General features: G+C 41.1%; 1 protein-coding gene across 3 annotated transcripts; it reads right to left on the bottom strand.

The window, feature by feature from the left end:
* Nucleotides 1-5,673: 5,673 nt before the first annotated feature.
* Nucleotides 5,674-14,107, bottom strand: nlgn3b (neuroligin 3b). 3 transcript variants are annotated; one of them, XM_034550144.1, is made up of 6 exons: nucleotides 13,627-14,107; nucleotides 12,193-12,252; nucleotides 11,247-11,396; nucleotides 10,228-10,413; nucleotides 7,542-8,331; nucleotides 5,674-6,469 (listed from the first exon to the last, which is right to left on the bottom strand). In XM_034550144.1, exons 1-6 carry the CDS (start codon nucleotides 14,105-14,107, stop codon nucleotides 5,674-5,676), a joined length of 2,463 nt encoding a protein of 820 aa, XP_034406035.1. The 3 variants fall into 3 exon arrangements, with proteins under 3 accessions (XP_034406035.1, XP_034406036.1, XP_034406037.1); XM_034550145.1 differs by lacking the exon at nucleotides 12,193-12,252; XM_034550146.1 differs by lacking the exon at nucleotides 12,193-12,252 and having other exon boundaries at nucleotides 10,210-10,413; nucleotides 13,627-13,990.
* Nucleotides 14,108-16,229: the final 2,122 nt, after the last annotated feature.

Consider the following 16,229-nt stretch of genomic DNA (forward strand, 5'->3'; position numbering starts at 1 on the left):
CGCGCTTTTGTGTCATCAACAATAGATAGACCACATCTCCCCGACTCACATCTTAAAGTCACAAAGTCCCATTTCAGCTGCCAATCATTATTTATGGAGCCATGGGTTGAGAACTGAGGACCGAGAGTGGGTTATAAATTCCTTTAAACATAGTTTCCTTTTTCTTGGTATTTGGTGGTACTGCTTGAATCCCAAATTTGGCTAATTTTGTAGGAATTATACTTTTTGCATGCACGCAAAGAATACAGAGATACCAGTTGATACATCCAATCTATTTTAAGGGCAAAGTTGAACAGCTTTCTTTCATTTATACAATGCAAATGATCTACCACAACTGTCTTACATTTGTACATGTCTTAACCTCAGAGGTGTTTAATTATTGCACATGTTGATTTGAAGGCTGCATTTCATTAACCTTTAATGGCTCATCTGTTTATCGTCAACATGTGATGTCTGCACACGCACATGCTAGACGTCAGCAAGATACAACAAGCAGGTCTGAGGGCCCTCGGAGCTGTATCCTGAGAAACACACAAAGATAAGAGGTACGCACAGACAAAAGAGGGAAATAAATCGAAACGCCAGTGACTGACATCGATGAAGTTGACTAACAAGGGTGACATTGACGGTCGGGTCCAGCTGCTGCCCTCCTTCCCTCCCTCCCTCATGTTTGACCCAGTTGATGTCAAAGCTGGGTTCGGTACAAAGGAGCCAGTGTGGAGGAGAAGAAAACACCATTTTTTTTTAGGAGAAGTCCCTCATCCTATTTTTGCTTCCCCCATTTTAAACCCATGACAAAATGGACATACATTAATGTTAAAAACACAAGGGAGCTACAAACAACCATTTTCCTGGTCCTTTTGCAAATCAGCACATTTGAGAGACCGATCTGTTGTTGAACATAGATTCACTTCTCTAAAGATGGTATCAACATTGAACCAATGGGCAAAAGGACTCAGAGCAGACTCAGGGGACGGGTCAGTAAGTAAAAATACTTTACTGAAGCAGGGTTCAGTACACAGGGGATAAGTCAGGATAAGACCAAAGTACCAAATCATCAGGCTGAGGCTAAATCCCAAAACAGATCAAACACTAGACAAACCGTTATGACTCACGCTAAGTCTCTGAGGGTTTAGTTCTGTCCCTCTATCACAGCGCAGAGTGTTTGAGGGCTCTCTGGCAGACATTTTGAGCCCTTTATGAAGACCTTTCCGTAAGTCAGCATTAGATGCAGACTTTGCCCAAGGGAATTACCCACAATTCATAGCAGTGTGACGTTAAACACACAGTTACCGATGGAAGCATGGAGACGCAAGAAAAAAGGTAAACAAAGAGGACGGCATGTGCGTGTTCAGCCCGATAAATTACATTTACACAACAACATTAAGGATTAAAGATGGAACATAACAACACATGAAATCAGAGGAATGCAAGAAGAGATTATATATATATATATATATATATATATATATATATATATATATATATATATATATATATATATAGCTGTTTTGACATAAACAAGTAAATAGATAATTTGAAATGACGTGTCATCTCGTGAGGAAAGAGCCTGGAAGACATTCAAATCAGGGAGTAAAAAGTATAAAATAAATACCCACAATTGTACACAATATTTTTTTTCTGTTTGCAAGTTGACGTGGTATGCTGCAGAAAAGTGCTGTCCCATTGATATTGACACAATTTCAAGCCCTTCCAGCGTCAGTAAGTCCCTGAGGGTTTAGTGTTTGAGGGCTTAGGGGGGACATTGGGATTGGGCCTAACACTTGGACGGAGAACAGAACTGCTGGAATGCTAACCACGAGGATCATAGAAACTGGCACAGATAAAGGGGAGAACAGACTAAATACACATGGGAGTAAAGGTAATCAGGAGCAGGTGAAGCCTTGCACACAAGGGCAGGAAGCGAAGACACTGAAACAAGAGACAACAAGTAGGTGACGAAATAAAACATAAATGAGACAAATACTGAAGAAATAAGAAAACGTAATTACACAGTCGGCCGGGATGTGACAGTTGATGTGTTCACAAAATAATAGCCTTGTGGATTGGTGTAATGTGATTTTACAGTCTGTATGGCCTTTTGTCTACTAAACAACAGAGTAATGACACATTAAGTAATTACTATGTAGAAAGGAGTAATGACATCAGGAAGTGAGAGAGCGAAGAGGAAGGATGCCTTTGAAATCTCAGAGAAAACCATGTGAGAGAGAGAAAAAAGAGGCGGGTAGCATTAATTAGCCTCGGTACAGTACATGAGACTGTAGAAGGGCTGTCGGCTTTACTTTTGAGATGTGAAATAGCAATGATTTTGACAATCAAAGGACAGGATTAGGAGGACTAAGTTTAGGAGACTTGGTGGCTTAGGTTCCATGAAGAGAGCAATTTCTAAATTCATGAATGAACTATCTTCCACAAAAGCTGATGCAGATGGTGGTCGGGGATGAGAACGGCTCAGCTGATGAATTATTGGGTAACTCTTAATAAGACTGTCGAACAGTTATTAGTTAATGCATGACCTGATTTTGAACTAGCACATTACTCTCCGAGCACGTAGCAAATGCTATTAGGGTGCATATATCAATATATGTTTAGCATAATCTCATATAAAATGTGTACCTATATCATGATCAGCACCATGGACAGCAGTGAAAACATTGTGAGTGAACTATACATCAATTTATGTGACTGTGTGTGCAGTATGTATATGTAATGTGGCACAGTGCTCTATCTTTGAGTCATTTTTATAATTGTTTGCTGTGTGATAGACGCCAATATTTACGCACTGCAAGGGGCTAATGTGTGGATATTTGAACCACCTTCTATCCCTGTTACAATAATGTGTGTTATCGTGTGACTAACCGAACAAACAAGGCGTCAAACAAACAAGAACTTGGAGGACATGTCAGGCTCAGTCAGAAGTGAATTCAGTGGCGATGACCTCCCGCAGTGAGTGCCTGAATTATTTGTTTTACGGCAGGATGAAGCAAAGGGAGGACTGAACTGTGTTCTCTGACAGGGTGTTTATTTGCTCGCGGGTTTGATTGATTTCATGCTTATCTCAGTCTCTGCTGGCTGTGTGTTTGAAGCCTGGGGAAACTGCAAACAAGGCGCTGCGTGTGCTCCGACATTTTTTAAAGATTTTCCCTAAAACTGCAGGAGGAGCAGAGCAGCAGCAGTTAAAGGCACAAGTGGAACATTAAGGAGAGATGGGGAAAAAAGCACCGTGGCATTACTGGAGGTAGATAAACATAAGATTGTAACTGATGAGCAATTATGGCTGAGAAACTCAATGAAAACATCCAAAGAAAGAGTGTGGTTCTGTTATAAAACAAGGCTGTTTACATTTTAGTTCCACTACATGGAGTAATGATAAATGGTAAAACGTAGTGTCACAATAACGTTATAAAAGTAGAGAATAGTCAGGATGTTGTTAGCCAATTGACTGGTAATATTAGAAACATAACATTATACTTTGAAAAGGGAGCTAACATTAGCAAACATAAGCTACTTGTCATACCAGACCAAGTATGGCCGTAGTGATAAAACCCTTAAGGTATGTTATTGATCAATTGACATTAACCCAGAAACTAAACTAAAGCTGATCCAACTCCACTTTATTGCCCCCAAAAAACCCAACCTCATTCTATGTTTGACATTAAAAGAGTCCTCCGCTTATTGAGCCTTGAGTCACTGCTGGTCCCGTGCAGAGACGAGGAGCAGGCTACAGAGGTCTGCTAAGCTCCCTTCCAACCTTCCAACCACAATTTTTTATTTTATTTTCAAATTTGTAGTCTTCAGCTCAGAATTGCAATGCTTCGTTCACAATACGAGCGACAAAAAGCGACGTCCAACAAGTCATTTAATGGAAGTCAGTGAAAATGAAGCTACAAACTCGTGCCCGACACAACGGGAACCGCTACAAGCCGAGCTGGTCTCAATGTGTTTCAGCTTTCCAATGAAGCGGCAACCAATCATGGGTTTTTGTTTCACCCTGCTCTGTTCAATAACAAATATGTTGGCCAGTACCCAGTGCCTGCTGTGACTATTTATAACAACGTTGATATGTCAAAGAGCACTTGATGGCGCACTTCAATGGCGACTCACCGACAATGTAGCCGGCAACGCCTGGCCGTTGTGTTGCTTTTGTTGCTTTTGTTGCTTATGGTGTGAACCTAGCATGAGATTTATTTTTTCGATCCACAGACAGCTTGATGCAACATATTTTACATATTCAGTCATACTCTCCATGAACTGTATACGGTCTTTGATGTTTAACTCTCATGCAATAGCATACATGAGAGGCATAGAGGGCAGGGAGGGGTTAATTTAACCATCGACCCAGACACTGTAAGGCTACATTTGACACGGTTATGAGTATTCCTTTAAACTTTGGATACTTTTAAGGACACATTATTATTCCAACTCAAGACTCATCTTTAGTTCCAAAAATCTTTTAATAGTCTTCTCATTTAGATTAAACAACATTATGATAGGTTGAAAGAAATCAAATCTCAAAGCTTGATGTCAATCATGTCCATTCAGTAAAGAGTGACCCCTGGATATATCTTGGTACGCACGGGGTCCAAACCACTTGGAGTTACAGGAAACTCCTTTTTAAATGTGAATAATTGAGTTGGTATACATACAATTACAATGTAATTACAATTATCTTTCTGAAGATCTTACAGTATTCATAAACAAACGACGAATGAAATGTTGGTCTATGTTTATTCTGTACAAAGAAGCCAAGCCAAAAGAACCATGAGTTGGTTGAAGTGGGAAAACACATTATAAGTAATTCTCTTTTCGTAAAGCAGAAGTTATATTCCTACAATGCATTAAGCAAAATTGTAGACACATGAAATAAAACTATAGCAAGGATACTCAAATAGACTACAATAGATTACACAACACTACAAACTGAATGGTTAATTTCAAACAATGCCTAATTTACATTTTTGTAGCGCACTTCTCAGCACACACCCACACAGCCACAGGAGTGTTGAACTACAAGATAGAAATATTTTTTGAATAAACTGGACGTTTTTTCCACGTGTGACCTGTATTTGAGTAAAATTTCCATCCATTATTCTTATGATTCCACAGTAATGTGAGCGAGTTACAAGGCATTTTAAAGTAATTACAGTAAAAATACATTTCCATAATAAGCAATGTACCATGAGAAATATGTATAAAATAGCTTAATAATAATAATAATAATAATAATAATAATAATAATAATAATAATAATAACAGATATCATCTCTGTCCACCACGAGTTATAATGTCACTTCGTTCCACGAGATCAAAATAGATATCTCCGAGTAGGAAAAAGCTTCCCATACAAATCCAACTGTATAAACATTATACTAAGTTCTTGCTAGGTAAAGTTCCAAAAAAGCTAAAGTGGAAAATGAAATGCGCTTTTTCTTTTTGTCTGCCTTTGGAAATGATTATTATAAAATGACTCTGCAGTTAGATTTCCTATTATGAGAGAGCAAAGGCAGAATGTTGGCGGTTCTACACCTTTGGAAAAGACAGAACAAACATATTCAAACCTATTTTACCTACACATCCTAAATATAGCTTTACATTTCCATGTTTTATGTACGTCACGCTTCTCCCCCCCATCTTCCCTCAACTCTTGCCAGGCTATACCCGAGTGGTAGAGTGGGTGCTGGGTAGCCCTGCAGAGCTGTAGCCAGCAGGGAAGGTGCTGTATGGACTCATGTTGGAGAGGCCCATCAGGGAGTTGGGGATCATGGTGATGTTATTGGGGGTCATCAGAGGGATGTCGTCAGGGGAGCGGCGTTGGCTCAGTGAGTAGTCCATGCTGGGCGAGATGTGGAGAGGATTGTGAAGGGCTTCACACTGGTTCCTTTGCTGGGACAGGCTCTCGTCTATAGTGGTGGTGTGGCTCACATTGTTGCCTTTGCTATCACACTGGGGACTGGGCTGCTGGGACAAGTCCTGCCGACTGCGCTTGTCCTTGCGGTAGTACAGAGCGGCGAAGGCCAGGACGTTGAGGAAGAGCAGTGAAGCTCCCACAGCAATGGTGACGCTGAGCTCTGTGGAGTAATCTCTCGGGTTCGGCATGATCAGAGGGCCCATCTCCCTCCCCCCTTCGCCGTCGTTGTGGGCAGTGGATACAGGGGGACGACCGGTGCTGCCCGACTTCTTACCGTTGGACTGGGTGGGATCCAGTGGGGTGACCTTGGTGGTGGTGGAGGAGTAATGGAACATGTCATGGAGGTTGTAGAGATGGGGCACCAGGTGTTTCCAGAAGGCCACCTTGGTGGCGCGGTAGTGGTCACGGATACGAGGCTTCAAGCCAATGTGCAAGTACAGCTGGTCATAGGGGTCGTACTTAGACCAGGCCACCTCCTCGAAACGATTGGCCTTGGTGTGGATGAACTTGGTGTCCTGTGGCACTGGTTTGTTAGGATCCCTGCAGACACATGATAGACAGAACACTTGAGTCATAGGAAATACATTTGATGGAAGAAAGCTAAATGGTACTATCAGTGATAATTCAGTATTATCAATTTTCATATTGTAATGGCAAGATATCGATCTGGAAACGTTTTTGTCCAAATGAACAGAACAGAAGATGTTTTTGTTTTACACACAGTTGTTTGCTTTGAGCATTATTTTGGTTATTTAACATATTGCTTACATTTGCCAGACAATAATGTATAACATTATTGGAAAATATCCTCAGTCAAGCCCTTGGTAAATGCAATGTTTCCACTACAAAGGCAAATCAAAACGAAAGGCCTGTTTGTTATATTGTATAAAAGAAGAACTTCATTAACTTAAGTCAACACAATGTAATATCACCGTCTCTCCTCAAGGGCTCAGCATTCCCTCATTCCTACACACTAAAAACAGCAGCCTATGGTGACCTGTGCTGTGCTTCCTCCTACTGCTAGTCGTCATCCATTAAGACTCATTGCATTCAATATGCAGGAAGACTCCAGTAGGGCCGCAGCAGTAGAGTCCTCCACCACAGTGCAACTCACTTAGGTGTCTCTTATCTTCACAGACACACACACCTGTGCCTCTGTATGACACATTGTAAAATAAGCTGTCAGAAGGTTCAGAAGCTGCACTTTCAATAGCATGTTTTTGAAGTGCTGAGTCACTTATGGTGCAGGTAAACTGCTGGAAACTGGACAACTTTCATAAGCTGAAAATGTCTCCTTTCATCCTGGGAATACTTTTAAATGCCACTGCTTCGTAACCTTTTTGTAAAATATAGAGTGACTGCTATAAACCTTTATGTGAATTAAGCTGTACATTTTAAGATCCGTCACCTTGAGGAAGTCTACCTAAACAGATGAAACTTTGTTATGTGTGTATAGAGAAGTTATAAGGAAGCTTTAAAACAGTGACAACAACGAGTGTAGACCAAGAAAGGAGTGTACAATGGGATACTGAATGCACTGCAACTATATGTAAATAAGTTATATTAATGTTAACATGTGCTTTGGTTTGTCCCTGGACTTGCTGTTACTCACCCACTCTTGGCGAAGTTGGTCCAATAAGTCATAACCACAGCACTGAGCATGATGTCGTTCCTGGAGAAGTTACAGGGGAACAGGTCGGTTGGGCCCACCATGGGGATGCCAAACACATAAGGGACCTCATCTCCGTGCGCTGAGTCTGACCACACTGGCTTCATGAGGCTCTGGCAGTGGTGGTAGAAGGCGTAGAAGTATGTAGGCGAGCCATAGCGGGCGTGTAGGTCAGCCGTCACCACTGAGGGCTCCACCCACTGGTGGTCTGTGAAGAGGGCCACCAAGGTCTTCCTCCTGGTCTCCGGGTTGTCTTTGTCGGCCCAGTCTGTGTACATGAATTTAATTGTCTCCCTCAGTGTGTCCTTCCCTTCCGGGTAGCCATACAGACTGTCCACAAAGTCTGACACTGCAAAGTCAAAGTCGTTGCCAGACACGCCGTCTTCCAGATCCATCACGTTCTCCACAAAGCGCAGCCCTTCACCCTGATTGACCCCCAGCATTATATCATAGTTAAGGAACTCGCCCTGCTCCATCAGGATCTCCGGGTCATCCGGGATGACGTCTCCGTCGATGACAGGACCGAAAGCCACGCGGTATCGGGCAGGCTGGATGTCTTGCTCCACCAGCTCCCTTGCACTCTTCTTCTGCAGGCAGGAGACCATGTCCACAGTGTCCAGCACGTTGCAGCCGACCCTCTCGGCCAGCATACGAGTGTACTTGACTGGTTGGTAGTTGACAGCCCAGCTGGACAGGGCTGAGCCGCTTTGGATGATGGCTCTGTGGAACAAACCTTGGGACACACAATTCAGAACAAAAAGACACAGAAGACAACAGAAGCCCAGAGAACAGTGGTTAGTATTAGTATTCTTTTTTAGCACAAACCTCCACGGCGTTTTGACATGATTCATTTTGCACTCATGCACAACTAGATATCACACTAAATCCAAGGTTTATTGACGCACAACATTTAGGTAGATACAAGCAAACAAGCCCACTTTGAATATTAGGGAGATAAAGAGAGTGAAAAGGCAAGATTGAGCCTTGCTGATGAGAAGCTGCACTGTAAAGCAGCTGGTGGAAGAAATTAGCTTCTAATAGGATGTTGTCCAATTCAATTGTTATTATATTGATAGAAAAAATACTTGCTTCTCTCTGTTGAGCCCCTTATTTGGTTCTTGTGCTGTCATTACTATATGCGGATGACAGTCAAATTAATGATCAACTTGCAGCATTCTTTCAATGAGGAGGTTTTTCGATGCCAGTTATTTGCACACATACTGCAATTGTAGAAATTGTTAATACTTTGTGTCTAACAAGCTGCATGGCTTCGTATAGACTTGTGATGCCAAGTGTTCAGTGGAGGGACTGTGCGGGGATATGAATATTCAGTAACCCTGATCCTCCAATGTTGATACAGTAAACACAATGCTCTGTTGAATTGTTTATATGCAGTGCGTCACCTCTGTCTCTGGGGATTTTGTATCTACCGCCTAAAAATGACAAGTGATATGTATCAAGTCAAGAAATACTCTGCTGAGGTTATGGCATAGCAGTCGCTTGAAAAAGAGTGCGGGACAGTGTCACTTTCTCTTGCCTTGCTGTCATTTATTTAAATTTGTTCAGGGCAGCAGCTAGTCTACTTCAAAGACAGCCGGAGGTCTTTGTGCAGTCGCTGCAGCCAAGCGAGGGCATCAAATACAAAGCTCACAAAGGACAGTTGCCGCAGCCTCCCTGGCATTGACAAAACACAGTTTGTGCCCTTGTGTTTCTGTCCAGCATCAATGCGACGGCCAGGGCAATAATACGGCAAAGATAAGAGGTTCAATTCCCTGTGGACCACCCAAATATAAATATTCACCTTTGATTGTTGCAAGGAGCTTTGGTGAAGTTATATTGTCATTAAAAAAATAATAGATAGATAGATAGATAGATAGATAGATAGATAGATAGATAGATAGATAGATAGATAGATAGATAGATAGATAGATAGTTACTTTATTAATCCCGCAAGACCATGGATTTGCAGTTGAAGCTGGACTAGAATGTGAGATTTTCAATTAAAGTATTGTCCATAAATATGGGGGGAAAAAATCAACGGTGAATTTTGAAAATATCTAAAGAATTTTGTCTCTTTTTTTGGTCCTTCTTTATTCTCACACAGCTTTGTCTTTGGTAAACAGTGTCTTCAATCAAGGCTTTAAAAATACAAATTGCTAATGAAAAGGAAGATGGTGGACCATACACACTGTATGTGAGTAAATGAGGGTAAACAAATCGGACGCTGATAGATGTAAATATTAGTCAGATCGAATGGTAAAAACTGATGGACACAGGTGAACGTGATGGCGTGGTGAAAACTTTATAATGCTAATAGGCTTCTTTAAGAGCTTCCCATTTTAAGAGGCAAAGCTTTTAGGCTGATTAGATTGAGTAGAGGGGAACAAAAGCAATCACTTACTTAACAAATACCCTCTTTACCCTACACTACCATGCCACAACACTTCATCTCCCTGACAGACCATTTAGAGTTGCATTTGAAACAAAGAACGAAATGATTAAAATTATAAGATAAGAAATTAACATGATTGCAATGTGGATTTTGACTTTGCTTTTTAAGTGATGGCATTAATAACAGAGCAAACCTGTATTGATCAAAGTCAGAGACAACTGAGACGGTTGTTCTTACCTTCTGAGTGATGGGACAGAGTAAGCAGACTGACACAGGAAGCACCGATTCCAGATCCAAAAACTGTGATGCGACCCGGGTCTCCTCCAAAGTAACCAATGTTCTTACTGATCCAACGGAGAGCTTGAATCTGGTCCAGGAGTCCATAGTTTCCTTTTGCTGCCTGGTCACCAGTACTGAGGAAGCCTGAAGTCCACAGAAAGACATCAGAGCCAGTGCTGACGTAGAGAGCTACAGTGTGTGTCACAGCTTTGATCTAACGTTGTAGCCCAGCAGGGCCTCAGACTGAGCCGACACCGTTTCCCCTCAGGTGCAAATCTCTCTCCCAAGAGTGTCTTGACTACTTTAGACAACTCCTCGTAATAGTCTCTCAAGCAGCGGCGTCCCTCAGGAAGTGATCAGGCTCTGCGAATCTGAATTCTCTCCTTGCTTAGGACTTCATAAAATTCAATGTGCATAAATATTTTGGCGAGTTCTCTAATTTCCTAAAACCACACAGAGGTCACCATGCTGTTACAATTGATCCTATTACTTATTCCCTTGTCTATTCTCATTTAAACAACGTACTGTTTTGAATGTTAAACGCAGGGGAAACTCTTGACCTTGTGAATGCTTGTGAACGCCGCATTGCTCCATACTGTATTTTAATCTTTTTTCCTTCAAGAATGGCAAAGGCTGATGATCTTGTACAGATTAGATACATCCTTCTAAAACGAAAAAAAATTGTGTTTTCAGAACTAAACAGAACTAAACAGCTTGTGCGAATCAAGGACAGACCCTGATAAGTATTTGCAACACTTTTCCTCTGAGGACAACATATTTATGCAAATCAAGCTACAGAGATCCCCTTTGCCTAAATTCTCTTCAACTGTTTCATATTTTTCTCTAATTTCTTCTTTTTATAGGTTATAACAGCAACACAAGTGGGAATTAATGACCATTATGTTTATTCTCCCACATTACACTAAATGCCCCATTTGAACGACCATTAAAAGTTATCACAGACACGTTGTCATCACCTAATATTCCGATTCTGTAGTTGAGCGTGACGACAACAACATTCCCATAACTGGCCAGCACGCTGCCGTCCATCATGTTCCCGGTGCCCTCCATATAGGAGCCTCCATGGATGTAAACCATCACAGGTCGAGCTTCTGAGTCCCTTATATCTGTAACGTCAACACACACACACACACACACACACACACACACACACACACACACACGCACACACACACACACACACACACACACACACAGGCTGAGCAAACAACGACCGAGGCAATAGTAATGAAACACTGTTATTAAAACGTTATAACAGCTTTGCAGTATGAGTGAAGACAGCTTAGAAAAGGTGCATATGGAAGCAGTGGTATGCTTGTGGTTTGGAAGCTGTAATGACATTTAGAAAATGCATGGTAAATACACACTGACAAGGGGTGTGTATGAATCAAAGACTAAAATGTAATTAACAACGGATTTGACAGTGCATGTAAGCGCACAATCGAGCTTACTTTGCCTCTGTAACGTATCTGAATATGTTGATGAGAGGAAGAAAGAGAAGAAAAACCAGTGATTTGTAGTTCGATGTCAGTGGAGAAGAATATTCTGTAAAGGTGTAATTTTACAGTTCCACATATAATATGCATGCACAAGCAAAAGAAAACATGCTGTGGATTTGAAAGTACCACACTGCACCGAGCTCTTGTTATCTACTAATATGAGCTAAAATATCTATTTTTTCAAATAATAATATAAAATCTATGCTTCATGCTTGGACACCCATTTGTGACATTGCCCAATGACTTTCAGACAGATAAGTAATGCAAACAATGTGCATGGCAGCAGAGATGTAGCTCTTGCTTCTGTTGTTCTTCAGGAAAGAGAAACTAAGAATTGTAACTTCATCCAGCAAACGTGAGCTAAAAGAATCCATGCATCAAGACTTTGAGCTCATAAAAATACCTTCAGATATATGAGTCTCGGCATGTGAGAAAGCCGCCCCCTTTTTCTTGTGTTGGCTTCCTGGGATTCACATGAGGAAAAAGAAGTAGAAAATTCAAAACATCATGGTTGGCTGTGCCTCTTATTTTATATATGGTCCAATCAAAATGACAGAATCAGGAGACAAAAGATCCATAAATTATAGGCAAAGGGAAGATTATCCCATTTACATCCAGCATGTTGCACTTTTACCTGCGATTGCTTTCTGAGAAAATGTGGATGACAGATCTCGAGATGTATGACACTATATTATCTGTCGTTATATTGATCCAGCTGCCTCAGCTTTGACCGGATTAATACATCTTTCTTGGTTTATTGTATCTCGCTGCACAATTATTTCATACAAATTGTCACGTCAATTCTTCAGGTTAACCACTGCAGGATAGTTACTGAAGATATGAGCTAGAGGGTTTATTACATAAGAACCTATACACTCTGACTGAGCAGGTAACAAGCCACAAAAACAAAAAATGAAATAGTGGAAATCTTAATGAAACACTTTTTAGTTTGGCGTGGCACAACAACTGCTTTTGAGATAAGTAAAAAAGCAAAGGTGTCACATCAGTGAAACAAATAATAAAGCAACAGAATAACCGAGGTGCATTTTAAATAAACAATGACATAAATAAAGAATTCATTTTTTCAAAGAAATAAAAAATGTATAGAATCGATGGGTTATGTTGTTTCCTTTTTGAAATGTGAATGTGAGATTTAATTAACCTGTTTGTGTGCCGGGTGAGGAGGCCTTTCGGCAGCAGCACTCAGACCAGGAGCTTCATAAAACATTGGCTGCACCATTTTGGACAGCTCCATCTCAAGCAGGCTGTTTATCCGTCAGCCAAAGAGTGGCACGTTACATACAAAAGCTGAACCCGGTCCAACTTTGAATGCTGAATGTTTTGTGTTACACTGAATGCTTGTGAGGAAGGTACTGTATTCTCAATATATTATATTAGAAGTTGTCTTTTTTCTTTTACAAACATGGAAAGCCAGCATTGCTAGCTTTACTAGATCTGCGTCGTGATTCTTCAGGATTACCTTTGATGCTCAGTTGTGACAAATATGCTACAGGCTCAGCCTTTTTAAATGCAGAAAATAATTTATTTGGTTAGGTGAGCCAGTATGTATTCCTACACATTCAGTGACATAAGGGTATCTCCAGTTGCCACAACTATCAATATATGAATACATTCCTGCTTATTAATGAGGACATATATTATTTCATATGGAATATGACTGCAACAAGGGAAAGAACAATGACATTGCTTTGAAATGAATGCAATGAAACGAGCAGTGGTCGCACACACGCTTCATGAGGATAACAGGACGACATGGATAATAATGATTGGTAGAAATGGATAGTTATTGTTGTCCATTTTTACCGCACCAACTCACCGTCCTCTGTCGGAGCGTAGATGTTTAGATATAAACAATCCTCGCTCTGATCCTGAATGTACGTGGCTACTGTGTCCAGGTTGTAGGTGAACCATATGGGCATCATAATCTCTGGTACGGTGTTGTGGATGTTCTGAGGGCACACAGGCATGAAGTGGGTAGCATTCTTGACACCTGACCAAGAGGAGGGCTGGTCGGGGGGCATGAAGCGTTTCTCGCCCACGGGCGGGGCAGCATAGGGGACCCCCAGATACTGATCAACGGGCCGGAGCACCTCGCTGGGCACAGGAACCCGGAGGCCTCGCAGTTTGCCAAACTGGGTGGTCACGGTCGGATAGAATTTCTGGCTTGTTGCCTTGGTGAATGACCAGCAGGAACAAAATATCCACCAAAGAAGAGCACAGTGGGTGATGGTTACAGGCCCTTGATGATGTAGCAGGTGTGCAGGCAACAGATGGTCTCTAAATGTAGCCAGCCACATGGTCTGGGCAGGACAGTGCCCTTGCACAGCACAAATGCACAATGGAGTGTCCGCTCAGTCCCTCTGCACTGACCCTCTCAAACAGACATCACTCACTGGGCCTTTGGCTGCGACGGTTATCAAATCCAAATACACGACAGCCAGGTATGGACCGCCCCCACTCCCGTTTTTCATTGCTGTGCACACAAATCTGTAAACAAGATGATCAGAAAGATGACATGTGAAAACATCAAAGCTATGTGAAAATAGTCAAAAATATCCGTATAATTGGCTACGTTTTGATGAAACAAGTTTTCTTCCTGTACCTTGTGGCTCTAGATACATACTTTTATACAAGCTTAATCAACATGCAACATCCACTGTAACGCTTCGATGCTAATAACCTTTAGGGACAAATTGCTGTCTTAAAGGAGCCAATGTATGCGTTGACATGTACAAATCACTGAATACTGATCTCTGTGTATCAGGAGGGGGAGGAGATGGGAGGAATCTGAAGAACATCTATCTGCTGTAATGTTGGATTAATGCTGCAAAAACATCTCCAGATAAAAGGTGTTAAGCTCCCATTTTCTAATGTAAAAACAGCAAAGTGAACAGCAGAGAAAGATGAATAACTGGGAAAGGAATATCTGGCTTCTGATGTTTCAGTGTTTAATATATTTCTCAAACACCAAATATCTCCCATCACAAATATTTGTATTTTTTTTGTCTTACATCTGAGTTACACTGTCAACCACTAACTTGAAGATGAATAATGGAAGTGTACCAGAACAAACATGTCTAATGAGACCGAAAGACCCAACCCCTCCTCATAGAGCAAGGAATTGCAGTTTAAGTGAAGGACTTGAGGAAGGCTTATAGGCAGCAAATAATATCAGAGGAAAAGGATCCTTTGACGTCGTATTGATTTGCCTTCATCTTCGGCAAACCATTTTCTTTTTACCCACTTTCGACCAACACTAATGGTTAGTCTTTTAATAAAATGTAGGGTTTTTAATCCGTTTGAAGGCATAAATAAATTTCTGTTGATTCTACATTGATTTCTCTTGTTTCTAAGTGAAACATTCCTTGATCTTGGATATGTTACTTACTCCAGTAATGTTCATTTAGATACAAACATAGAAACTGTTTTCTAACCCGATTGCACTCAGAGCTTCTGTGTGATGATAGTTTGTCTTGTTAGTGGTTCACAAGTATGAATGTCTCAGTAAACAGGGGAATACCGATTCCCCCCTAATCACATGGGCATACTGTATTCAAATAAGGTCTCAAAATCTAAGCCCACCCATGGAGAACTAGAGCAAATTGTGCTATGTGTCTTCCAATTAACTACTTTGTTATCCAAAATGCATCCCGTCTTATCCTGATAGTCTGGGATAGCAGTCAGCATAATATGCTCGACATCAGGTTCTCACTGGCTCGTCAATGAGCAAGGCAAAAGCAAGCTTGTTAACCTAATCAACTCTATTGATGAGCGCTGCCTCGAGTATTGCAAAAGACTGCAGCTAAACCGCTCTGTCAGTCTCATGGACATATCTATTAACACAGAGGAACAATTTCTTCTTCCTAATATGAGAAACTAATTAGGCACAGATGTGGTGCATTGGCTTTTTTTTCTTTCCCTACAACATTTTCTTTACAGCACCAGGAAAGTACACACAAATAAAGGCTGCTCATCCTCTCTTTCCCAGGTGTAATACATTTCCTGCTATGGAAGACTGAGAAACATTAAAGTAAGATCACACTGGTTTATTTAAGACATATTGTACATTGCTGCCCTAGGCCAGGTTTGTCTGTATTAATGAACACTTATTAATGTTCCTCATAGCCAGAAAAAGTACAAGACGTGTTCAAACCCTGTTATGTGACATTCAAATGAAAAAAATATATAACCTGATTTCTTATCTTTTTCAATTGGAGCACATCTCCTAGTTTGGAACTGACAATGATAATACATAATTTGCAGGTATAAATCCTCACTTTTCACCAAACCTGCTGTGAAATCGTCAATGATAATATTAGCAGTTATTACAGTGGGCAACACCAATCAGACTTTGTTATTCGTCTGTAGCTTACGAAGCAGCCCTGTCACTGCTGGGCATAGATCAAAGGGAATTAATTC

The sequence above is a fragment of the Cyclopterus lumpus genome, chromosome 14, assembly GCF_009769545.1.
Source record: "Cyclopterus lumpus isolate fCycLum1 chromosome 14, fCycLum1.pri, whole genome shotgun sequence".
Classification (NCBI taxonomy): domain Eukaryota; kingdom Metazoa; phylum Chordata; class Actinopteri; order Perciformes; family Cyclopteridae; genus Cyclopterus; species Cyclopterus lumpus.